This window comes from Pseudophryne corroboree, chromosome 1 (assembly GCF_028390025.1).
Source record: "Pseudophryne corroboree isolate aPseCor3 chromosome 1, aPseCor3.hap2, whole genome shotgun sequence".
NCBI classification, from domain to species: domain Eukaryota; kingdom Metazoa; phylum Chordata; class Amphibia; order Anura; family Myobatrachidae; genus Pseudophryne; species Pseudophryne corroboree.
In genome coordinates, this window is record NC_086444.1 from 434,946,175 (window position 1) to 434,972,335 (window position 26,161).

At 45.2% G+C, this 26,161-nt stretch overlaps 1 protein-coding gene across 1 annotated transcript in view; it reads right to left on the reverse strand.

The window, feature by feature from the left end:
- NFATC4 (nuclear factor of activated T cells 4) overlaps nt 1-25,852 on the reverse strand; it is a 153,626-nt gene extending 127,774 nt beyond the window's left edge. Inside the window, exon 1 of the mRNA XM_063913501.1 lies at nt 25,367-25,852. Coding sequence (XP_063769571.1) covers nt 25,367-25,469 — 103 coding nt within the window. The 5' untranslated portion in view covers nt 25,470-25,852. The remainder of the gene's footprint in view (nt 1-25,366) is intronic.
- Between the last annotated feature and the right edge of the window lie 309 nt (nt 25,853-26,161).

Here is a 26,161-nt window from a genome sequence, read left to right on the forward strand (position 1 = left end):
CTGCAATTAAATTGCGGTTGCAGCCGTTGGGTGGGACGGTCAGCATGCTGGGGGGGCCTTGCTCTGCACTGGGTGGCCCCAGCATGCGATTGAAAGAATTGCAGATTATGCTTTTTAAAGCAGTCTATTTATGAAGATGCTGCGATAACAGAGACTTTCACCTGCCGCTTGTTTACTATTAGAAACGTAGCCATGGTAGCTGAGTGTCACTGGCTGGCAGTGTAAGAAGTGTCTTACTGTTTTGCCATCCAATCCTCCATGTATCTGCACACGCATGGGCGTAGCTATAGTGGGTGCAAGGCGTGCCATTGCTAGACCCGGATCCAGTTTATACACTATAGTTGCATAAAAATGTCCCAGATTTATCTTGCTAAGCAATTGCATCTGACCAGCTGCCAGTCTGATGTTAGGTGAGATGTTATAATGGTTAGGGGACACTGTAATGTAGCATAATCTTACCTGCTCATTGTAATGTGGTATAATATGAGTTGGAGGCATTGGCGTTTCTATAATGGGTGCAGTATGTGTGGTGCACACATTGCACCCATATTTTAATACTTACCTTTTTGGAGTCCAGCATCAGTGCTGCAGCAAAAATCTCATCCAAAATGGCCACTGCGCATGCGCAGAAGTGAAATTGGTCTCCGGAAACATTGCGGAGACTACTGCACCATGCAGATGAAGGGGCCCACCCGGAGTCTGCACAGGGGTCCCCTCCTTTGTTAAAATGCCCTTTGTTGGAGGGTTATATAATGTTACATAACATGAACTGGGGCACTGTAATGTGGCATAATATGAAGTGGAGGTGTAATACCCTGGAACTGTAAGCACAAATCAACTGTGGCACTACAGGTGCCAGCATGACTTTAATAAAAGTAAAATGTTTGCTGGAGTTGCATAGCACTGAGCCAGCAGCCTACATATAAATGGGAACACTGTATGTCAAAATGTGAATTGGAAGTACCGAGTGGGGAATACATACGTATTCCCGGGGAACGGGATGCTGGCTGTCAATATCCCGACAGCTGCCTCCAGCCCGCCAGAATGCCGGCAACGCGGCAAACGCAAAGTGTCCCCTTGCGGGCACGCTGCACTCGCCGCGATGCGGGCTTGGTGGCTGCCTGTGCTTGCCACAGGATATATTCCCACTCTATGGCCGTCGGAATTCCGGAATCGATATCCTGACCGCCGGGATCTCGACTGCCAGCAAATGAACTGCATCCCCCCTGTGGCATAATGTGTACTGGAAGCCCTATAATGTGACATACAGATATGTCCTCATACATTGTTGCTGCAATCGTGCCAAATAGCTCCTCTTGGCCTGCCAGGTCCTGTGAGACTCTGCTAGCTCAGGACGCTTTTTCTTCTTAGTCGCAATGCGATGCTACTAGGATGCACCAGGAGCCTGTGCTGATTAATTTGATATGTGACGTCTTATGGCAAAGACAAGAGGGGTAGTCACCCCTTTTATGCCAAAAAAGATGGGTAGCACCACTAAGCAATGGCCCCACCGGGAAACGGGTGGTCTTCAGTATGCCGGCTGTCGGGATCCCGGCGCACAGTATACCGGCGCCGGGATCCCGACAGCCGGCATACCGACACTTATTCTCCCTCGTGGGGGTCCACGACCCCCCTGGAGGGAGAATAAAATAGTGTGGCGCGCGTAGCGCGCCACCGTGCCCGTAGCGTGGTGAGCGCAGCGAGCCCGCAAGGGGCTCATTTGCGCTCGCCACACTGTCGGTAAGCCGGCGGTCGGGCTCCCGGCGCCGGTATGCTGGGCGCCGGGAGACCGACCGCCGGCATATCGTAGTGAACCCCCGGGAAACAACCCCCACGCCTGCAGTATGAATAAGAGAGAACTAGTGTAAAGAATATGAGAGGGAGTGCAGTAAAAGGGTACCTAAAGAGAGGGACATCGGAGTGGGAAGCTTTGGAAGTAACCAGAGTCCAGCAATCGGGGGATCCCCACCTTCCCTCGGGTACCCCAGTAGAAATGATCCAAGTGTATGACATTTATTAGAGGACAGCATGGCTAAGTGGCTACAAGGTCACGTGGCATAATTAGAAGCCCCCATTAGGATGGAGTCCTCGTATTGGTAGAAGCACCTTGAGAAGAGCACCATTAGAGAGAGGGAGGGGGTCGCTGCATGAGCATCATGGCTCTGTGGAGTGTCGGAAGCAACAATGTGAGGCTATGAGGGTCCCCAGCGAGAAGGGGATGGCATGCCCAGAGAGCAAGTGGTCTATTTACTTGTCTCTGTTGGAGGGGATGTGGTGCAGCAACCACCACTATGTGCCTTATTGGGGAAAAGATTGCAACCTGTAAAGCTGTGGCACAACTGGTCCCAGCAAGGTATGTTCTGCTGCCTATTTTACAACACATGGCACTGTAAAAAAGTACTATGCTGAAGAGAGTATAATGTTCTACTGTGGTCTGATGAAACTGATATTAATATGCAAGAGGAGTTGGCAAGATAATAACGGTTACATGAGCTAAGTCACCACACCGCAAGACAGTTCTCATTGGGAGAGTGGTCCTTTGCTGAAATATTCATGCATACTGCGTTAATAAATGGCAATATGCATGCGATGAGTGGCGTGATGCATCCCATGCAAAGTATTCCTCTTTAGCCTATAAGCTACGCTTTTCGGCAGAAAGGTACAAACAGCAGCTGTCAATTGGGGAACTCATATCCAAGACTAGCTTCTATAACAGCCATGTTACTCAGGCTACTATTTGTTAAAAAATGAGAAGCAGACACCAAAATTAACATTCCTTGTCACCAAATATCGTAGCAATAAGTTCTGTGTCAGAACTACTGGGATCTGACCCAGCAGCATGGCTGCACCTGTCCACAGCAGAAAAATTACAGTGGCCATTTTGACCAGCACAACCCACTGCAGAACGATTGCAAGGTGCCTTTCCAGCTGGGCTGTTTCACTAAGCTTTTTGGAGCTTTGTAAATAGCCCCTTGCTGCCTGCTGCAAGTGCTGTTGCACCGTTACATATCTCGTGTTTTATAAATTGCTAAATTGGTGTGAAACTTAATTAAGTCTTAGACATGTGGAAATAGCCTTTTCTCCATGTTTCAAGGGCAGAATTAGCTATATAATTATCCCAATATTAATCAGTTATTGCTAGAGATGAGCTGGTCCAGGGATCCGGGGCAATACGAGCCACAGCTCAGATCTTCCTACCTGACCCGGATCCCCAAGCGAGCCAAAACCTCAGGATCCCACTGTCGGATCCTGAGGTTTCGGCTTGGACGTCCGTCTCCATAACAGGCTATGGAAGACGGCTGATTGGCTGAGAGAGCCATCTGTTATGGCCCCACTGCGCTAACAGCGCCGCTGCCCACACTGCCAACACTCCTGTAAGGAGGACACCTCTGGCACTCCCGCATTGCCGACACTGCCGGCTCCCTTTCACTCAGGACACTGCTGGCACTCCTGCACTGAGTACAGCTCCGGCACTCCCGCATTGCTGACACTGCCAGCACCCCTGCACTGAGGAAACAGTTTGCACTGCTGACACCTCCACAAAGAGGACACAGCCCACACTGCCGAATCCCCCGTACAGAAAACACCAGCTGCACCCCCGCACTGCTGACACCGCTGGCAACCCCCCAAAGAGGACACCACTGGCACCCCTGCATTGCCGACACAGCCAGAACCCCCGCACATAGGACACCACTGGGACACCCGCACTGCCGACACTACTGGAACCCCTGCAGTGAGGACACTGTTGGCACCCCTACACTGATGACACAGCCGGCACCCTTGCATTGCTGACAATGCCTGAATCCCTCCCCGCTGCCAACAGCGCTGACCCTCACACTGCAGACACCGCTGGCACCTCTGCATTGAGGACACCCCTGCACTGTACACAGCCCCACACTGAGGACAACGCCGACACTCCTAGCCACAGTAAGTGCATTATTGTATCTGACCTGCACAGTATCTCGACCTGTATCCAACACGCACTGTATCTGACCTTGCACTATAGCCAACCCACACTGTATGCTACCTGTACTGTATCCGATCCACATTGTAAACTGCAATGTATCTAAACCACACAGTATTTCACACCAGGGCCGGCTCCAGGCCTACTAGCACCCTGAGTAAGAAAATTTCGAAGCTCCCCCCTCCCCCATGCGCGCGCCTAAGGTGCACATGCGCCTGAAAAAGTGGGCGTAGCCTTGCAACTTCATATTATCACACTATAAACATATTTTCACGACCACTCTACACACACACTTAGCAGCCTTACACATAACAGCCACAGTAGTGTTCCTTACACATGTCTCCAGTATAGTGTCAGATACACATAATGACCCCAGTAGGGCAGTGCCAGATAGACATGATATGCCCCCCAGCAGTGCCAGAGAGACATGATATGCCCCCCAGCAGTACCAGATACATATATGCCCCCCAGTGCCAGACACACATGTCCCCACAGTGCCAGATATGCCCCCAATGCCAGATACACATGTCCCCACACAGTGTCAGATATGACCCCAATGCCAGACACACATGCCCCCACACAGTGCCAGTTATACCCCCAATGCAGTGCCAGATATGCCCCCAATGCCAGATACACATGTCCCCACACAGTGCCAGATATGCCTCCAATGCAGTGCCAGACATGCCCCCAATACCATGCCCTCAATGCCAGATACACATGTCCCCACACAGTGCCAGATATGGCCCCAATGCCAGATACACATGATATCCACCCCCCAAGCGCTGCTCACTGCGCTGCTGCTATTCTTGAGGGCGGGGAGGCTGCTGCTGTTCTTAAGTTGAGGGTGGGGAGGAGAGCAAGCATACGCCTCTCCTATCCCTCACTCTCCGGCGACCGTGGCGGTGTCTAGCTCCAATTAGGCGCTGGTCCACAAGGCAATCAAATGTCGCGGTCCGGCAGCCAATCAGGAGCCTCAGCTGCCGCACCACGAGCTCTGATTGGCTCACGGGCTGGCGCCGATTAGCGGGGAGGGGGTTTTCTTAGGGCTGTGGGATGCTATGCAGTCACAGTGTGCACACATCTCTCTGCTACGAAGCGGATGCTGCTGCTGTAGGGATGGTTCCAGGCCCCGATATGACGGCGAGAGCTAGCGGCGCCCATTAAGTGTGGCGCCCTGTTCAGCCACTCTATTGGAACGTGCCTGGAGCCGGCCCTGTTTCACACTGTATCCGACCTGCATTGTATCTGACCCTCTCTGTATCCAACCTGCACTGTAACTCGCACTGTGTCTGACCTGCACTGTATCCGACCTGCACTGTGTCCGACCAGTGCTGTATCTGACCAGCACTGTAATCTTGTCAGTATTTACTGTGTGTTCCAAAGTATTCTGCACTGTACTACGCAGATATGGAATGCTGTTTTTTTGTGATTGGGGAGATTTTCGGTAGCTGCTCAACAAATAGGCTGAATGATCGGGGCTTTACATGGGAACAGGTGCCAGTCAGCAGTGACCCAGGGCCCCCAGGAGGGAGGTACAGACTGGGCACTGAGAATAGGCATGTGCTGGGCGCATGTTCACTTGTGTAGGGGGCAGCAATGTCTACTGTTGCTATTTTACACATGGTTTCATTTTTTTTTTCTTTGCTGTTTGGGAACTACTTTAGAGCAATGATATTCTACACACGTTTCTCAGGAAATTTCTATGCTGGATTGTTTTCTATTGATAGTACTTGCGAGTTGGACCGATTAGTTATTGCTAATACATTACTAATTTGTAAAACATTTTTAAACAGAAATAACTGCAGTATGTTTGTGCCGCTGCTCTGTTGCTTAGTCAGTCTTTGGTCTATGTTGGTGAGGTGGTCAAAAGTGACTGGAAATTAGTGGAAATAAATGTTATTGAGGTTACAAATACTATATGAACAAAAACAGACCAAAATTCTGTAATTGTAGCTGTTTTTATGATTTTTCTAAAAAAAAATACAGATCCAAAACCAAAAACAAAACTGCAAGGGCGGTTTTGGCAAAATTAATCCAGATCCAAAACACGAAGGAGATAAAGATCCAGAACCAAACTCAAAACCCAGCTTGGCGCACACCTCTAGTTATCGCTGTGAATAACTGATGTTAGTTAATGTGCCATAAAGGCGGAGCTTAATAAATAGGCCTCACTGTCTGAGAGCCACAATATAAGTGTGTGAAAAGAAAAAATTAGAGCAAATACCATAATATAGAATATGGTAAAACTCTGGTGTCATAGCAAGCAGCATTAGGTTTGATGTTGAAGTACTTGAGTCCTACTGGAGAAAGAGCATTATATAAATAAGATTATTAACATAATAATTATTACAAAAGTAGTACACTATATGATAAATGAGTGAGCAGTTAGAAAGGACTGTTGGGGGGGCTGAATGTTCATTGACCTTTATGGCAGGGAGAAATGTTTCCGCACAGACACTCTGCGGCTCATGGGATCCCTCCCCCATAGCCCCATAAAGTTATCCAGAAGTTCAAGGACATGTGTACCTAATTACACCCCCCCAACCCAAACTACGCCAGCCGAAATCACCGTCACCACGGCAACGCTCGCCTGCCAAACCTCTGAGGGACTAACTTGTACCACATGTTCGAATATCTAAATAAGAATTATATTTTAAACAAGTAAGAGAGGGAGGGCGGGAAGAGAGATAGCCATGGCAACGGAGAGAAGTAGAAAGGGAGGAGAGACCATAATCTATATACACAGTAGTAATTGCATGAGATAGATTATTACACTGAATACAGTAGATGGAAGAGCTGGCATCAGAAGGTAGAAAATATTTAGAGTTCAGATACTATAGATATGTGTAAGAAAAGGAAAGGAACATATATAAAACGCATAAGGATGGAAAAAAAACAAGGCACAGAGGAAAATAAAGAAATGACATGAGAGAAAAATAAAGAGAAGATGAGGGGGTGGGTAACTGAGAAGTCACAGAGATGGTGAACTGTTTACAGTAAAAAAGAAACGTGAGACAGGATTAACTGTTTCACTGCAAAAAGGAAGAGAGCTGAGCAAAGGCCTGAGATTGCCATAATAATGTAAGTTGCGCTAACATTTCATTTTCACTTTATAGCATAGGTAGGAAGTCTGCGACTCAATAGCTGCTGTAGAACTACATGTCACAGCATGGCTTGTCTGGGCTTCTACAGCAGCTGGCAAATCCTAGGTTTACTAAGTCTGCTTTAGATTATTGTAAACATATCCAATTTTGCTTGAATTATCCTGTCGTTACATACATAGAAACGAGCACACACCCCAGCAGACATCCGGAAACAAATTAGCATAAAACAAGCACCACAATACACTAAACGTTGCAATAAAAACAAGGTGGATCTAATTATATTTTAGAGAAGCCAAACTATTAATGGGAAAGAGGGATTTGAGTCTGCCTATCCTGGCAAAAGAGGGAGAGATGGGCGGTGTGTAGAAGAGAACTCTGTAATGCTTATTGCAAGGATAGCAATATATGATTGTGTAATAGAGCACACACAATGCGATGTATATAGCAAAACTCAGTGGAGCTGCACAAGTAAATCTTGCTGCTAATAGTTCATAGCAGAACTAGCAGCAATTTGAATATATGACTGGTATAGTACAGAAAGCAGCAGTAATTAGTAAAGATGTACCATCTCAGCTGAGTGCACCACATGATGTCTCGTGGAGACACCAATTACTGTAAAAAGCAGACATGTGTTTTGGTTCTACAAAATACTGGTTCCGTCACTGATCCGCTGTGCAACTGGGTGATAGCTGTAATACTTGCTTCTGCATGCAACGGATTGTTTCACAGTCAATTTTTTTTTTTTTTTTAAATACTAATAGTAGTCTTCTTGATCCCTTTCTGGAATGAAGATCCACCCAGCAGCAGCAGCAGCAGCTGCAGCTGCAGCAGGCCTAGCTCTCAAGGATTCCTCTGAGGAATTCTGGATAGGGGAGAAGTCAGTTAGCCTTATCAAATTGGATGCAAGACTACCTCCTTTCATTAGTGTGGATATTGATGATGAAGGCATTGGTGGTGAAGATTGCAGGTGCTGGGATGTACTGTAGCTGAGAGAAGGAAGCTAACTGATGCTGGACTGCTTGTTGTTATTATTTTTAGCATAAGTTTCTGATTTTGCCAAAAACCTTTCATGAACTCACTGCAAATGACGTAACATGGAGGATGTTCCTAGATGGTTAACGTCCCTATCTCTACTTACTGTGACTTTACTAATGCTACGGAGGAGTTGACAACTGTGTTAGGATTTTGGTAAAAATAATTCCACGCATAAGAGCTGAATTTTTAGGTCTGGCATGACAATGGCTTTCTTCTAATCACGGGCAAGAGCTGCTCCCACTAGTGCCTGACTTACACAAAGCTACAGCTAAACACAGGACCGTTTTTTTCCAATATGTAACCTAAGCGACTGCCTAGGGCCTCGCGGGTCCCAAGGGGGATCGTGGCTGAGCCCCCTGAAATCCATCCCTGATCAGGGGGTCTCCAGGCTGCTATCTGCATAGGAGAATCGGGGGATCCCCGGGTTGCTGCAGTAACAGGGACAACATGGTTGGGCCTGGCGGGAAAGAATGAGGAGTCTCCAGGGGATCGGTGAGGGCTGAGCTTTAGAGAACTGGGGAACACTAACACTCTCAGCCGCTGTATCCTCTTTGCCTGGAAGCAGATGTGCAAACCGGGAGCTCTCGGCTGCGGTTGGACACAGTACTGCAGAGTGTACAGGGACGCGGGGGTTAAAACTACATCTCCCAGAAATCCCGCAACTAGCCCCGTAGTGGCTGGGGATTCTGGGATTTGGAGTTTGGTCATCACTGTGACACACATATATAGTAGTACATACCAGGATGCTTGCCTTCGGCACCAGCCATTAAGAGAAGGGTCATGCGCACATAAAACCCCTGACAATGAACAGTGCAAGGAAGCAGGGCAGCTGCAACTAAAATTACCTGGATAGGAAACAGCCTCTTAGCTTAGTGAGTATGAGGCTGTCACGTGTAAGGGACATTACTCTGTGCGGCATAATGTTATAAGGAGTATTACGGAGTGGGTCATAATGTGTAAGGGCATTTTGGTGTGGGGTAAAATGTGTAAGGGGCATTACAGTATGAGGCATAATGTGTAAGGGACATTAAAGTGTTGCCGTAATGTGTAAGTGGCATTATGGTGTTGGGCACAATGTGTAAAGGGCATTATGGTGTATATCGTAATGTGTAAGGGGCATTACTGTGTAGGGAGTAACGTGTAAGGGGCATTATGGTGTGGTGAGTAATATGTATGGGGCATTACAGTGTGGGACATAATGTGTAAGGGGCATTACTATAAAAAAGAAAAAAATTACAACTAGTGTAAGGTGCATGAATCTGAAATGAAAATATAATGCTGTGGATTGTTTAAGGGAGGGGGACGCCAAACCGGTATCTTGCCTAGGGCCCCATGAGGTCTAAATCCATCTTGGGCTACACAAATATCCCCCTTATTTTGTTGCACATCCACAGTAGCATCTTCAAATTCTATGTCAGCATGTTGACTTGTGCTGCTCCTCCCCACATTTGCAGAGGGTGTGGAAATGGTGAAAGAAGGCTTCTCTATGATTACAGTATCAGACAGGTCAGGTTCTCACATAGAACTTGTAGACACACTTAGAATCTCCTCAGGGATTTGACTTATTGGATTTTCTAGATTCTGAGTGAGAAGGTCTTGCTCAATCAAAAGAGGCAGAAGAAGATGCCTCACTGACAGCTGCACAACCACCAATTGCAAACAAAGGCCAAAGCCTGAGCCTTTCCTTGCCACTGTGTGATGAGTGGCATGTTGGCAATTTTATGTTTTTCAGCAGTAAACTTTCCCTGTATTAGAGGTGTTTTTGTTTCTTTGGCATTGTTTTGATTTCAGGTGCCCTCTCTTAAACTCTCTATGCCCTTTAGCACCGGCTTTAGTAGATGTTACTAATATCATGATCATAATGACTGTCAGCAGCAACAGCACTAGTGCTTGGTTGATGTTCCTGCTCTTCCATTGATTGATTGTGATCCATATCGACTCAGTGCTTATACACTGCTCAAAAAAATAAAGGGAACACTAAAATAACACATCCTAGATCTGAGTGAATGAAATATTCTTATTAAATACTTTGTTCTTTACATAGTTGAATGTGCTGACAACAAAATCACACAAAAATTATCAATGGAAATCAAATTTATTAACCCATGGAGGTCTGGATTTGGAGTCACACTCAAAATTAAAGTGGTAAAACACACTACAGGCTGATCCAACTTTGATGTAATGTCCTTAAAACAAGTCAAAATGAGGCTCAGTAGTGTGTGTGGCCTTCACGTGCCTGTATGACCTCCCTACAACGCCTGGGCATGCTCCCGATGAGGTGGCGGATGGTCTCCTGAGGGATCTCCTCCCAGACCTGGACTAAAGCATCCGCCAACTCCTGGACAGTCTGTGGTGCAGCGTGGCGTTGGTGGATGGAGCGAGACATGATGTCCCAGATGTGCTCAATTGGATTCAGGTCTGGGGAACGGGCGGGCCAGTCCATAGCATCAATGCCTTCGTCTTGCAGGAACTGCTGACACACTCCAGCCACATGAGGTCTAGCATTGTCTTGCATTAGGAGGAACCCAGGGCCAACCGCACCAGTATATGGTCTCACAAGGGGTCCGAGGATCTCATCTCGGTACCTAATGGCAGTCAGGCTACCTCTGGCGAGCACATGGAGGGCTGTGCGGTCCCCCAAAGAAATGCCATTACTGACCCACTGCCAAACTGGTCATGCTGGAGGATGTTGCAGGCAGCAGAACGTTCTCCTTGGCGTCTCCAGACTCTGTCACGTCTGTCACAATTGCTCAGTGAGAACCTGCTTTCATCTGTGAAGAGCACAGGGCGCCAGTGTCGAATTTGCCAATCTTGGTGTTCTCTGGCAAATGCCAAATGTCCTGCACGGTGTTGGGCTGTAAGCACAACCCCCACCTATGGACGTCGGGCCCTCATACCACCCTCATGGAGTCTGTTTCTGATCGTATGAGTAGACACATGCACATTTGTGGCTTGCTGGAGGTCATTTTGCAGGGCACTGGCAGTGCTCCTCCTGTTCCTTCTTGCACAAAGGAGGAGGTAACGGTCTTGCTGCTGGGTTGTTGCCCTCCTATGGCCTCCTCAACGTCTCCTGATGTACTGGCCTGTCTCCTGGTAGCACCTCCATGCTCTGGACACTACGCTAACAGACACAGCAAACCTTCTTGCCACAGCTCGCATGGATGTGCCATCCTGGATGAGCTGCACTACCTGAGCCACTTGTGTGGGTTGTAGACTCCGTCTCATGCTACCACTAGAGTGAAAGCACCGCCAGCTTTCAAAAGTGACCAAAACATCAGCCAGAAAGCATAGGAGCTGAGAAGTGGTCTGTGGTCACCACCTGCAGAACAACTCCTTTATTGGGGGTGTCTTGCTAATTGCCTATAATTTCCACCTGTTGTCTATTCCATTTGCACAACAGCATGTGAAATTGATTGTCAATCAGTGTTGCTTCCTAAGTGGACAGTTTGATTTCACAGAAGTGTGATTGACTTGGAGTTATATAGTGTTGTTTAAGTGTTCCCTTTATTTTTTTGAGCAGTATATTTATGAATGCAGTACAGCACATCACCTATTGAGCTTCACTGAATGCACAAGTTGTAAAAAAAAAAAGAACTGTGTTTTTTTTTTTTATAAATGACAACTCTGCATAGTCACAAATGACAACAACTTCACTAAAAACACGCAGGCACCAGTGTGCACTATGCATCAAAAAAGGATTACTGCTGCCCTGTATTAGGAACTCTGGGCTGCAATGCATACTAGGCAGTGACAAAAAAACACCAGTGTGCACCAAGGGTTAATGCTGCCCTATATGGAGCTCTGGGCTACAATGTAGGCAGTGACAAAAAAATACACCAGCATGCACTGTGCACTAAGAGTTAATACTGCCCCTGTACTAGGAGGACCTGGCAGTGACAAATTAAAAAAAACACCAACAGTGTGCTGTGCACCAATAAAGGGCTAATGAAGAGTTAAAAAAGCTCTGGGCTGTGCACCAGTATAATAAAGGACTGATATATTTTTAGATTGTAAGCTCGCAAGAGCAGGGACTTCTTTTCTTATGTGCCTTTCCTTTTCTTACTTACACTATCTTATACTCCATACTCCCTTTGATGGCACCTAACCCCTGGGTTTTCTATACCTGTCCTATATTGTCTTGTACTGTAAGTGCTGTTTTCCTGTTTGCTCATTTGATTATGTACTGTGTAATGGGCGCTGCGGATCCCTTATGGCGCCATATAAATAAAGTATAATAATAATAATAATAATAATAATAATAAATTAATTAATTTCTGCCATGGCAGTGTGAAATGGCGCCGGAATCACTGTGGGAGGCTCTTATATTGAAACCAAAACCTGTGAGATCCAGCATTGGGATGATGGCGTTTTGTTTCTATTTGGAATCTGAGCCTGGTGGGTCTGAGCCTGATTCCCACAGACCCTGAAAGTTCGGGTGGGCTTGGTTCTCGGAGAACCAAGCCCACTCATCTCTAGTAAAAAGAGCTTAATGAAGGTGAAAGATTGCAATGAATGTCTCTGTGAGTGTGATAGGATGGTGAGGATCAACTATGCACCAAAATGCTGCTCCCAGTAGCGGAAGGGTATTGCCGCAACACCTCTTTGCTGGTTGCTCTGGCTAATCCCTCCCAACTCCTTAATCTGGATCATAACTGCTGGGCAGTGAGTAGAGCGCTGAGGCAGGACTCTGGGCTTAACACATGAGATATATTAGAGCTTTAGTAGGATCTTGGCAGCAAATATGGTTTTGTTCAATAGTTGTTATAAAAAGTATTACACAGCACTGAAAGGTACAGTAGCAATGTTACACACATATAGTTTATATGGGCTCCAAGCTATTTTCCAGTGGCATATCTTTAATGGATGCAGGGTGTGCAGTGCACATGGACCCCTGTGTGCAGGGGTGCCGACACTGCACACCCTGCACCCATGTTCTTTAATATTTACCTATATTTACCTAGAGTGCACACAGACCCCTTCATCGCTTAATATATATTTAGTAAAATAAACTATTTGCACCCCTGCAATAAATTTAAACATGGACTGGAATAACTGGACCAATTGTTTGAGGCAATGTGGGTATGCAAGCTAGGAAAAGAGTGGTGGTACAAGCAAGGCATGGCCTGTCACCCTTAAGATATTGGATAATAGACCATGTTCCTGCATCTCCAAGAGGTGGCAATAGAGCAAAGTTACTTCTACAGCGTGAGGCACGCTGGATCTTCCTTTTAGACACTGTTTCCCCTAGAGGGTTAAATGAAAACCTTGGATTGCACTGTTTTCTCTAATTCTGCTTGAATATTATTTTGTTGCAATTCCTTAGTGTAACTATTTGTATTTTTCGTGCTTTGTTTGTATTATGGCTGTTACTAAGTGTTTCATTGCATGTGTAATTGGCTATGTTATTATGTGTTTCCCTTTAAATGGGTTCCCAGCTCAGGTGTGTTTATAACATTATACACCTTGAAAAAGGGGCAGGCGAGCCCTGAAACGTTGGGATTTAGTGTGATGTGAATACACCTTTACCTTTTCAAAGTCTCCGAGTGCCGCTGTTTCTTTCTATTGGGATGTATACAGAGGTTCCAGAGGGCACCAGAGCCATATACCCAAAGTAGGGAGAGAGTGCCCATCCGACAGCACAATATATATATATATATATATATATATATATATATAGATATATAGATATAGATATATATATATAGATATATATACACACTACCGTGCAAAAGTTTCAGGCAGGTGTGGAAGAAATGCCTCAAAGAATGCTTTCAAAATTAGAAGTGTTAATAGTTTATTTTTATTAATTAACAAAATGCAAAGTGAGTGAACAGAAGAGAAATCTAAATCAAATCAATGTTTGGCGTAACCACCCTTTCGTTTCAAAACAGCATAAATTCTTCTAGGAACATTTGCACACAGCCTTTGAAGGAATTCAGCAGGGAGGTTGTTCCAGACATCTTGGAGAACTAACCACAGATCTGTGGATGTAGGCTTGCTCAATACTTCTGTCTCTTCATAAAATCCAAGACAGACTCAATGATGTTGAGAACAGGACTCTGTGTGGGCCATATCATTACTTCCAGGACTCCTTGTTCTTATTTATGCTTAAGATAGTTCTCAATGACATTGGCTGTATGTTTGGGGTCGTTGTCCTGCTGCAGAATAAATTTAAAGCCAATCAAATGTCTCCCTGATGGTATTGCATGATGGATAAGTACCTGCCTGTATTTCTCAGCATTGAGGACACCATTAATCTTGACCAAATCCCTACCTCCATTTGCTGAAATGCAGCCCCAAACTTGCAAGGAACCTCTATTATGCTTCACTGTTGCCTGCAGACACTCATTATTGTACTGCTCTCCAGCTATTCAGTGAACCTTCTGTTACAGCTAAATATTAAACATTTTGACTCATTAGTCCGGAGCACCTGCTGCCATTTTTCTGCACCCCAGTTCCTATGTTTTTGTGCATAGTTGAGTCGCTTGGCCTTGTTTCCACATCAAAGGTATGACTTTTTGGCCACATTCTCAAACTTCTCCGAACAGTAGATGGGTGTACCTGGGTCCCACTCGTTTCTGCCAGTTCTGAGCTGATGGCACTGTCAATTTCAAAGGGAAGTAAGCATGATGTGTCTTTCATCTGCTGCACTAAGTTTCCTTGGCTGACCACTGTGTCTACCGTCCTCAACGTTGCCCGTTTCTTTGTGATTCAGTGCTGAGAAATACATGCAGGTACTTATCCATCATGCAATACCATCAGGGAGGCGCCTGACTGGCTTCAAATTTATTCGGCAGAAGAACAACGACCCCAAACATCCAATCAGTGTCATAAAGAAATATCTTCAACATGAAGAAGAACAATGAGTCCTGGAAATGATGATATGGCCCCAACAGAGCCCTGATCGCAACATCATCGCATCTGTCTGGGATTACATGCAGAGACAGGAGGATTGGAGCAAGCCTACATCCACAGAAGATCTGTGATTAGTTCTCCAAGATGTTTGAAACAACCTCCTTGCCAAGTTCCTTCAATAACTGTGCAAGTGTATCTAGAAGAATTGACGCTGTTTTGAAAGCAAAGGGTGTTCACATTAAATATTGATTTTATTTACATTTTTCTTCTGTTCTTTCACTTTGCAATTTGTTAATTGATAAAAATGAAACTTTTAACACTTCTATTTTTGAAAGCATTCTTATTTTGCAGCATTTTTTCCACCTCTGCCTAAAAACTTTTGCACAGTACTGTATATCTATTTTTTTGTAAATCTTGCAAGTATAAAAACTGGTTGTAAATGCAAAGGCGTGACTGGAACTTTGAGGGCTCTATATTAACATTTTGAAGGAGCCCTCAATGCTTATAGAGATAAACTTTTCTGCACAGCAGTTGTCATTGTATGCCCCCATAGTAGTGCCATAATTAATTATATTCCCCATTGTAGTGCCCTAGTTAATTTTATACGCCATAGTATAACCCTACCTCAAATTATGTCACACAGTGTCCCCAGTTCATATTATGCCACTTTGTACTGCCAGTCCCATTATGCTACACAGTGCCCCCAATTGATAGTGTCACATTGTAGTGCTCCCAGTTCACATTATACCACACAGTGCCCCTAGTTTATATCATGCCACTTGGTAATGCCAGTTAACATTATGCCACAGTCTTCAGTTCATATTATGCAAGTTTGTACTGCCAGTTCCCGCTATGCCACACAGTGCCCTATATTGATATTATGTCACATTGCAGTGCTCTTAGGGGGTGATTCAGTAAGGATAGCTAAGGCAAGCGCAGAACAGGTCCTGCAATCTCAGGGAAGGAATGCGAACACCTATGCCTGACTGACAGAGGAGTGGGGGCGGGGGTGGCCGACATTCGGGAAAATGGGGGTGTATCATTTTCCGGGTGTGGCGGGGACAAGGACTGCGTTGCGAGATGCAGTTTCCTTGGCCTCACAAGCCATCCTGCGATGGCAAGGCTGAGAAAGCTTAAGGTCACTCAGCCTGCTGTCGCAGATGAACATCTCAGATGCAACTGCATCGCAAATGCAGGGAGAAGGTGGTATGCATCTCCTCTTGCATTTTGCAATTTGCATTGGTAAGGATTGCAATTGCAAAGCTGCTGCAAACAGCTTTGCAAATGCAGTTCTTAGTGAATTAGGCCCCCCATGTGGTACAATGTGAACTGAGGGCCTAATTCACTAAGGACCGATTTATCACCATCCGCATCTTGGATGCGGATGTTGTGTGATAAAATCGGCCAAACTCGTGCTGCGATAACTGATTACATCACAGGGATGTACCAATTATTGCATGCAGGGACCGAGCTTGCGGTCAAGCTCTGTCCCTGCGATAACTCTTCGCATCATCATCGGGGTATTTTTCGTAATAAATACCCAGATGTCCTGCTGAGCATGCGCCGCCCCCGCCCGGTCGACACAACCCCCTTCCCCCCGTCGTGACTACCCCCACGTGCCGCGGACCCCTCCCAGCAGGATAATATACTCACCTGTCCAGGAAGCCGGTCCGCGCTGCTCCTGCTGGGCTGCCGGTGCGGTAAAGTGCGCTGACGCTTTGCAGCGTCACTTTACTGCACTAGGGCCACATTGCAGCACATGGGGAACCCGGCGCCCGGCAGTGCTCACCGGAGCAGCAGACACCGGCTCCCTGGACAGGTGAGTATGGTTTTGTTTGTTTTTACTTTTTTTTTACTTCGCTCAGCTTTCTCTGCCAGGGGCAGAGAAAGCTGGGCAAATGCCTCCCTATCGCAGTGCTGCCCTGGGATCTCGCCAGCCTGAGCTGGCGAGATTATCACAGGGCACACTGCGGTATTTTTTCACATTTTATTTTTTTTAGTAAATCTGGTCAGATCGCATTTCCCATTATAAGTATGGGGAATGCGATGCTGCTTACTAAAAAAAAGTGAACTAAAGGGTTTGGAGCAGTTTTTCATGAAAACTGCTACAAATGCCCTTTAATACATTTAGGTGATACTAAAATAATGTGAAAAAGGTGTGAAAACACCCCTTTTCACATTATTTTAGTAAAAATAATGTTAATAAATAGACCTCTAAGGATTGCAACTGCATGGATGCTGGCCACCTCTGTCCCTCCCCGCGAATGCCTCTGCCTGTCAATCAGATCGCAGGACTCGTTCTGCACATGCATAGAATGGGTCCTGCGCGTGCAGTCTTTAGTCTACTTTTCCTTTGGCTATGCGCGTTGATGGCAATGCGCGTGCGTGGGCTGTCATATTGCAGTCAAATCCTAGAAGGATGTGACTGCAGTATGATTGACTGCTGAGGGCATTGGGTGGGCAGGGTCTAGGCATTGGGGGGTGTTCCTTGAAAAACGGAGACGTTAAAAAAATGGCGGCAATGCGCCTACCTTCGCAGCCTGGCTGTGGAGGTAGCGGGCATCCACAAATCAGCGATACGATCGCAATTACAATGCAACCACATCGCTGCTGGGTAATTGCATGCTGGGCAGCTTAGCCCTGTGCTGGGCGGCCCCCAGCATGCGATCGCAGTCAGTTACATGTTTTGCTAAAATCGCAAAACCGCAACTGAAGCTGAATAAGGGCCTTTATACACTATATTGCATACACTAGTATTGTGGTGACTAGTGTGCAGACTGTCCCTTTCTGAATTCAGGGGGGTGGGCACCCTAAGCCTCTGAGCGACTTAGTAATGGCATCTTCTGCATCCATTATAGTTATGTCCTTGGGTAAATACAACAGCAGCACTGGGGGATGTTATAGACTATACACCAAAATCTAGGTATTTGGGCAAATACACTGGCCAACCTAATTCCTTCAGCTATACACTGAACTCAGTAGCCAGTGCTAAGCCATATCTGTTGAATTGCAGGGCCTCTGAGCTTTATTTGCCAGCTGCCAGTACACACAGTCCACCTGTCAGTGTGATGGAACACATGTACACTGAGAATACTCTCACAAAAATTATCAAAGGTCTACTTACAGCAAAGTTATGAGACCTTTCTCCATACTTACCCTCAGGCCCGGCGATACCCGCTCAGCAAAGGGATGCACTGCAGGTAGGCGCCAGGCAGGAGAGGCGCTCTGCCTGCCCTGCATCCCCGCTGCTGCGCCGCCTGTTCCTCCTGCTGCTGCCGGCTGCTGCACCTGTCACACTGTGACAGACAGTGGCGCCGATAGCTTTCAGCTTCCTCTCCCCCTCCCTGACTGTGTTACAGCACACTATGGAGGAAGACCCAAAAAGGGTGAGGAGCTACATTGAATGGAGGGGCGGAGCTAAACTGGACCAGACTAATCATGAGGAGGAACAGGAGAATGGACAGCAATGGCCAGCCAGGCTTCCTTTTGGTAAGAAGATGTAAAGAGAGTGAGTGAGCTTGAGAAAGTGTGTGTGTGTGTTTGTGTGTGTATCTGTTTCTGTATGTGTGTGTATCTATGAGTGTGTGTGTGTGTATATCTGTGGGTGGGCAAAATGTGTGTAAGCGGCACTACTAAGGGGGCATTTTGTGCAAGCGGCATTATTACGGCATTACTACAGCGGGGATGTGTAAGCGGCACTACTACAGGGGGGATTTTGTGTAAGCGGCTCTACTACAGGGTGGATTTTGTGTAAGTGACACTATTACAGGGGGATTTTGTGTAAGCGGCTCTACTACAGGGGGGATTTTGTGTAAGCGACACTACTACAGGGGGGATTTTGTGTAAGCGACACTACTACAGGGGGGATTTTGTGTAAGCGGCACTACTACAGGGGGGATTTTGTGTAAGAGGCACTATTACAGGGTGGATTTTGTGTAAGCGACACTACTACAGGGGGGATTTTGTGTAAGCGACACTATTACAGGGTGGATTTTGTGTAAGAGGCACTATTACAGGGTGGATTTTGTGTAAGCGACACTACTACAGGGGGGATTTTGTGTAAGCGGCACTATTACAGGGGGATTTTGTGTAAGCGACACTACAACAGGGGGTATTTTGTGTAAGCGGCACTATTACAGGGTGGATTTTGTGTAAGCGACACTACTACCGTGGGGGATTTTGTGTAAGCGGCACTATTACAGGGGGGATTTTGTGTAAGCGGCACTATTACAGGGGGGATTTTGTGTAAGCGACACTACTACTGGGTGGATTTTGTGTAAGCGGCACTACTACGGGGGGATTTTGTTTAAGCGGCACTATTACAGAGGAGATTTTGTGTAAGCGGCACTACTACAGGGGGGATTTTGTGTAAGCGACACTGCTACAGGGGGGATTTTGTGTAAGCGGCACTACTACAGGGGGGATTTTGTGTAAGCGACACTACTACTGGGTGGATTTTGTGTAAGCGATACTACTACTGGGTGGATTTTGTGTAAGCGGCACTACTATGGGGGGATTTTGTTTAAGCGGCACTATTACAGAGGGGATTTTGTGTAAGCGACACTACTACAGGGGGGATTTTGTGTAAGCGACACTACTACAGGGGGGATTTTGTGTAAGCGACACTATTACAGGGGGATTTTGTGTAAGCGGCACTATTACAGGGTGTACTATTGTGTGGACTGGCCATGCCCCTTCCGTGTAAGACCACACTCCTTTTTCGGTGTGCACCAAAGGTGCGCACTGTCCCTTTGTAAAGTATGGGAGGGCGCAAATTTATAGTTTGCAGGGGGGCGCCGAACACCCTAGCACCGGCCCTGCGTACCCTCATGGACATCTCTTCTGCTTTTAACACCATTTATTACTCCTGCATACCCTTTACTCCATTATCCTTTGTGACACAATTCACTTACTACTTGTCCAACTTCTCCATCAGTGTCTCTGCCTTTGGGACATCCTCCATTCTCCCTATCTGTTGGGCCTCTGCTTTTCTCAGTATGCACCTCTCTTGGAGATCTATTTATCAAATATTGCGGTGCAGCCTGGACAATGAACATCCTTTTTGCAGTATATATTATTAAGATGCAGTTGCTGGGACATAATAAGAGCCCGTCCTGCTGGATTTGGATGAGCAACTGCAAATATGCGAGCATCCATGCATGAGGAAATCGACAGCACTGTGATGGCTATCAGAACCAGCTCTAGCCCACTGGGTAGGAATCATAAGATTTCTCTCAGGGCGGGCTGCACCCATAAAGAACTCACAGCTAATGCCATTCTATTATAAATTAGCTAATGGAAACAATCTCTGAAAAACTTTTTGGAGCTTGTTAAATAATCCCTGCGGGGTCAGTTTCTGCAAGCGCCGCAGGATCAGTATGATATCCTAGCAGTCAGCAGACCAATGCCGGAATCCCGACAGCTGGAATACCAGTGGAAAGCACAGCGCGTACCCTCGCGGGCACGCTGCGCTCACCATGCATCAGGCCTGGTGGGATTTCGACCGCCGGCATTTCACCGGGTGTTTGGATTCCGGCGTCGGTATCCTGACTGCTGGGATCTTGACAGCCGGCAAATTGACTGCATACCAGCGCTGCTGCTTGCAAGCAGTAGATATCTGCGATATCTCACCTTCATAGAACCTGACATATCAAACCTCATTTCTAAGTACTCTCCGTTATGCCTTCATAGCTTATCTACGATATCTTCTGCTTCACAGCCTTGTTAAATAGAGTTTTTACTTAATTCTGCCTCCCTGTCCCCCTTTGACTTCTCATCTTTACAATTATCTCATGTGGCCACATCCCTTCAAATCTATTTCACCATTAAATACAATCTCTCACTGACCTGTTGCCTCCATTTTCAATATATTACTATAATTACAGTACACCCTTTTCTTACCCAAAATGCAACCAGAACATATTCATCCTCATTACCTCCTATTCGATAACTGTATCCTCCTCTTATCTGGTATGGCCTTCCCCATGTATCCCCTATCCAAGCCTTCCTAAATTCAGCATCTCTCTAACTACTTTATACTGTATCTGCAGCACCACTCTGAAAATACATACAGTTCCCCATATCCTCCGGGATCCAATTTAGATTACTGGTTGTGATCACTCAACCTCACCTTCATAGACCCCAACGTCTCAAACCTCATCTCAAAATACTCTCCCTTATGCCCTGTTAGCTTACCTCTTTTGTCCTGTGCCTATCTTCCTCTGTGACAAATACTTTTCAATCCTGCCTATAAGACTACTGCCATGATACTACCAACCCATATTATTCCCTACAACACCATCAGAATTTATCCAAGTCTTCAATTCTTCAAATTCTGTCTGAAATCCCAACCTAACCCAAATCCTACCTTACTGCAAGCTGTACTACCTCCACTTGCACACTCTCGCTATCCATCCTAAGCTCCACCCAGATACACATTCTTGTCTCAGGTCTGTCCTTTTCACTTGGTTATACATTTTTACAAATAGGGCCCTTCCTATTCTTTGTTTGATGCCTGGTCGCATGGTTGATAATAATCATGTTGACTTTCATAATGTTGACATGGCTCAAATAGTCCAAAGGTACCAGGGGGACATCCACAATCTGTCAACAGGTAGGTTTAAGAACTAGGGCAGAGGTTCTCAAACTCGGTCCTCAAGGCACACTAATGCTGGCCATACACTTGAGCGATGCCCCGCGACATCGCTGGGCATCGCATAGGCATTTCAGGTGCGATCAAATCGCACCTGAACTGCCAAAGTGGTTACCATGCGATCAGGCGATAGATCGCATGGTAATCACATAATGGGCACGTCACTGCCGAGTGAAAGCGGCCTCTGGCCGCTCCTGGCAGGTGCCCATCGCACATCGCAGTGCGATATATCTCATGTGGGTTCAAGACCACATGCGATCGCACTGCGATGCGAGAAATATTATGTGCAGCACATAATATCTTGAGACGTGATATTCGACTGGCGTGCCCGCGCCTCGCGTCTCAGGGTACCTAAAATGTGCATACAATCCCCTGATTTCTCTCACAGATGTGGTCGAAATCGAAGGATAGCACCGATTATCTCACAAGTGTATGGGCACCATAACAGTGCAGGTTTTAGGTATATCCATGGCTCAGCACTGATGGTTAAATCAAATTGACTGAGGTACTGTACTAATTAAGTCACCTGTGGCTAAGCATGGACATCCTTAAAACCTGGATGGTTAGGAGGGCATTGAAGACCACGTTTGGGAACCTCTGCACTATGTGTAGGGCTAGGGATAGGTGCGCGCCCCTTTTATGTGCACGGGATGCCAGGGCAGAAAAGCATCCCCAGTCTGTACCTGGTAATATGCAAAAGCAGCCAATATTTACCCTGCACAGAAACAAGATAACTCACCCAAATCTAACAACATATCCACATACACAGACATACACAGAAACACTCTTATACAGTATCAATACATGTGAATCACCATCATTCATCAGAAATACAGTATATCAGTACAGTACCAGGGATGCACTCAAGGAGGGTTTCCAGTTACCTGGAATTCCTTTCATTTATTCTAGTGCTAAATGTATACGCTCCTATAATGTGCTGTGTGCTCCTCCCAAAGCGCTTGCACTTTGGGAGGAGCACACAGCACAATATAGGAGCTTATACATTTAGCACTAGAATTGATTGAAGCTCACCTGAAGTTGGATGTATACATATTTTTAACATCAATGGAGTAGTAAACCACCTGAATTGAGTGTATAAAATTGATCCGCAAATCAGTTTACTGATCGGTTACTTTCATGATTGTCATTTGAATGATTGTATAGCTGTACGGACCACCCCTCTGAAGAAGTCCTTATAGGACGAAACGCGTCAGTGTTGAGGAGAGCAATACCCTTTCAAGAAATATAGTGACATGGTTCTATCTTTATACTGTCAAAAATCTGTATATGTATGATAAAAAGGGTTGCATAAAGTATGTTTTTAATAAATATTTGTAATAAGGAAATTGGTCAATTGTACTGAATGCTGGTATAATTTGGAAAGTGTTTCAGCGCCCTCTGATACTTTTTTGTGGATGTAAGTGGTTAGGAATCCCTTCTAATAGGAGGATTGTATTGGAGGTGCTGCTGACTTTATAGCGCAAGATAAGGGCAAAATTTGTGGTATATATATATATATATATATATATATATATATATATTTTAATCTGAGGGGGCCCTTGAGATATCACTGTATGGGGCCCCAAGATTTCTGTTGCTGGCCCTATCTATCTCCAAGTTTTGATAAATCAACCCCAATTTTAAAATGGTCTGGAAAATGTTTGACCCTTAGCGCTTGGTATATCATGATGGGAGCGCTAATTAAGTGTATACTACTGTACACTAAAATGCAGACAAGGTTTAATAATAAGATTTCAACGCTTAAAAAAGGAATAAGTACAAGGTTCTATCCGTTACATGCAACAGTGCGTTTTCCAATGCCAATGTGTGTATGATGCCTTAAGGATCTAGAATACTGCAAAAATAGATTTTTATCTTTTTATCTGAAAATCTACAGTTCTTAATGGAACACAATTCCCGAAAATAATTTCTCACTGGAATATTGTACCTGACTGTTCCCCATTACTTACACCAAAGGTTGATGAATTATGTACAGTATTACAAGTAGTTTTACATATAGCAGCTTTTTTTTTACATGTGTAATGTTAGTGCTCTCTGCACGGGGTTTTTGTGTGCTGTTTAGATGTCTCAGATAGTAGACTACACAAACAGGAGGAAACAGGACCCGTCTCGGGTCAGAGGTCATGTTATGTTACTATGCCGCTCATGGAAACACCTGCTTCATGAACCCTGCACTCTGATAGGCTGATACAGGATTATAACATGACTATTCAGGTACAATCAGTGTGTAGCAGTAACTATTTAACTACGGTCTGTAGTAACCAATCCTATATAATAAAAGGCTAACGCTGCTCTGTGAGAGCAATTCAAGTATTTTGCGCAGCAGTGGCCACTGGATGGGTCATGACAGAGCAATTCAGGTGTTGCTACGTTCGGACGCGCACAGCCGCTGGCACTGACATTACTGTTATGTTATTTTGACGGGCTGGTAGCTAGTGGAAAGATAATAGATTTTACTTATACAACATGGAGGTGAGTGGAGAAAGTTGAGATGTATGTTAGCTATTTTAAAATGCTGTTATAAAGAAAACAAATAATCAAGAGAAGTTCCCAAATCCATGTCACCGTCTCGATCCAAGCTCTTTGCATTGTGTGTTCCTAATCGGCATCCCGGCCACCGGTAAATCATACTGATCCCAAAACTACACAAACATTATAGTCAGTTAGAGAACACTTGGTGCTAATGATCAGAAGATGAGCAGGAGAAGTATATGCCAACCACTCTTTCTCCAGAAATACTGAAAGAATTGTTTAAAACAGAACAAATCCCAGTTCTATTTTTCAAGCATTACAGCCCTGTGCCGAGCAGGATTAGTAGTACGCAGTATACCTATTTACTGTTTGTATGTGGAATGTAGAGGTGAAGCTGTTTATACTGTATGTGGAATGTAGAGGTGAAGCTGTTTGTACTGTATGTGGAATGTAGAGGTGAAGCTGTTTGTACTGTATGTGGAATGTAGATGTGTAGAAATGTAGAATTTTAACAATATCTAGTAACAGAGAATAGAATTATGGTTCAAACAAAATCCTACCTTAATTCTGCATTGTGCTTGCAGCTAATGAAATCTACTAGTTTGTAGTATATCACTCGGAACTGTCATTTAACAGCTGCAATGTTTGCACCAAGGGCCTGCAAAACGGACTCCCTGATTTAAAATGCAGATTGATGATGTTGTGTTGATGGTACGGGGTTTCCTTGCACCCATCCATCCATCTTTATCTTTCTCATTGTGTTACACATTTTCTTTCATTCTCTCACTGTACACTCAACACTCTGGTTTGTTAAGCTGGAAAAGTATTCTACAATTATACATTCACATCATTATAAAAAAACTTTGTCCAAACACAACTATGTCGTCCGCTAGTACAGTACTGTACTGAATCCACTCTGGCCAGTGCAAATGTTTTATTCTTTGCTCCTATTGTTCTTCTGTCCCAAACAAGCATGTCTGGAAAGTTTTTATGGTATGGAAGCCGCACAAATGTTATAGTGATGCACGCAAGTCTTCCTACCACCACAAATAAGATCTAATAAAGTAGAATAGTGAATAAAAATGTGGTGTTATGTATTTCATATACTTTTACACATGCATTAAAGAGCTTAAGCACATATAAAAAGAACACGTGAAACTGATATAAATTATAAACCCGCTGCTAAAGTATACAGACAGCTTGAGGTATTTAGTGAAAATGACGTTTGCATTGCTGTACACTAAGCCTCTGGCCACTACTTACCAGTCGTGTGCAGAGTACTCCTGGGTGATGGAGAGTCCGAGTCTTCCTCGCCAAAAATCAGGCGGAAATCTAGCTCCCCATCTTGACAAATAGCTGTCCCCATTTTAGAGTTAGAAGTGATGCAGAGAATCAGAAAGAATAAGTCAGGGGAAAAAAGCTGCAAAAAAGGTGCTAGAGGGAAAATATTGATAAAATGAAGATGATAGTTGTGGTAAGTATAGGACAGTGGAAAGATGAAGGCAAGTGTGGGGAAAGTAGTATGGAATAAAGTAGGAGATGTATACGGGAGCTCACAGAGAAAGGCAGGGGATTTGTGAAAGCAGCACAGATACTAAAAGGAAAGAAATGAAGCACGTTACTGTATAGACAGGAGGTATATATAATTACAGACAGAGGGGGGGATTCCTCCTGCAGAACCCAGTATCCCCAGCTCCCCTCCTGCTCTTTTCCTCCCCACTGCTCTATCCTAAGCATTCCTTCCTTCACTCCCAGATATTTCCCTCTGTTTTTTTAATGGGAAACTTATTATAGATTTTTTTTTGTTCCAGGGCAGGGAAAACCCAAAAAGAAGAAAGAAACTTTTCCAGCTCCTCCCCTTGACATTTTCAATTGGCTACAGCTCGTACTGACATCATTCCAATTTTTTTTTTTCTTTTTTTTTTTTTTTTTTACTCCTGGCTTCTGCTCTCTCTAAAAATACAGTATGTCACTGGAAGGGATGTTTGTTTTAAAAGATCCAGGCTTTTGACAGGATGCTCCTTGGTTGGCCAGGAAGACTCCCACCTCTCGATATGA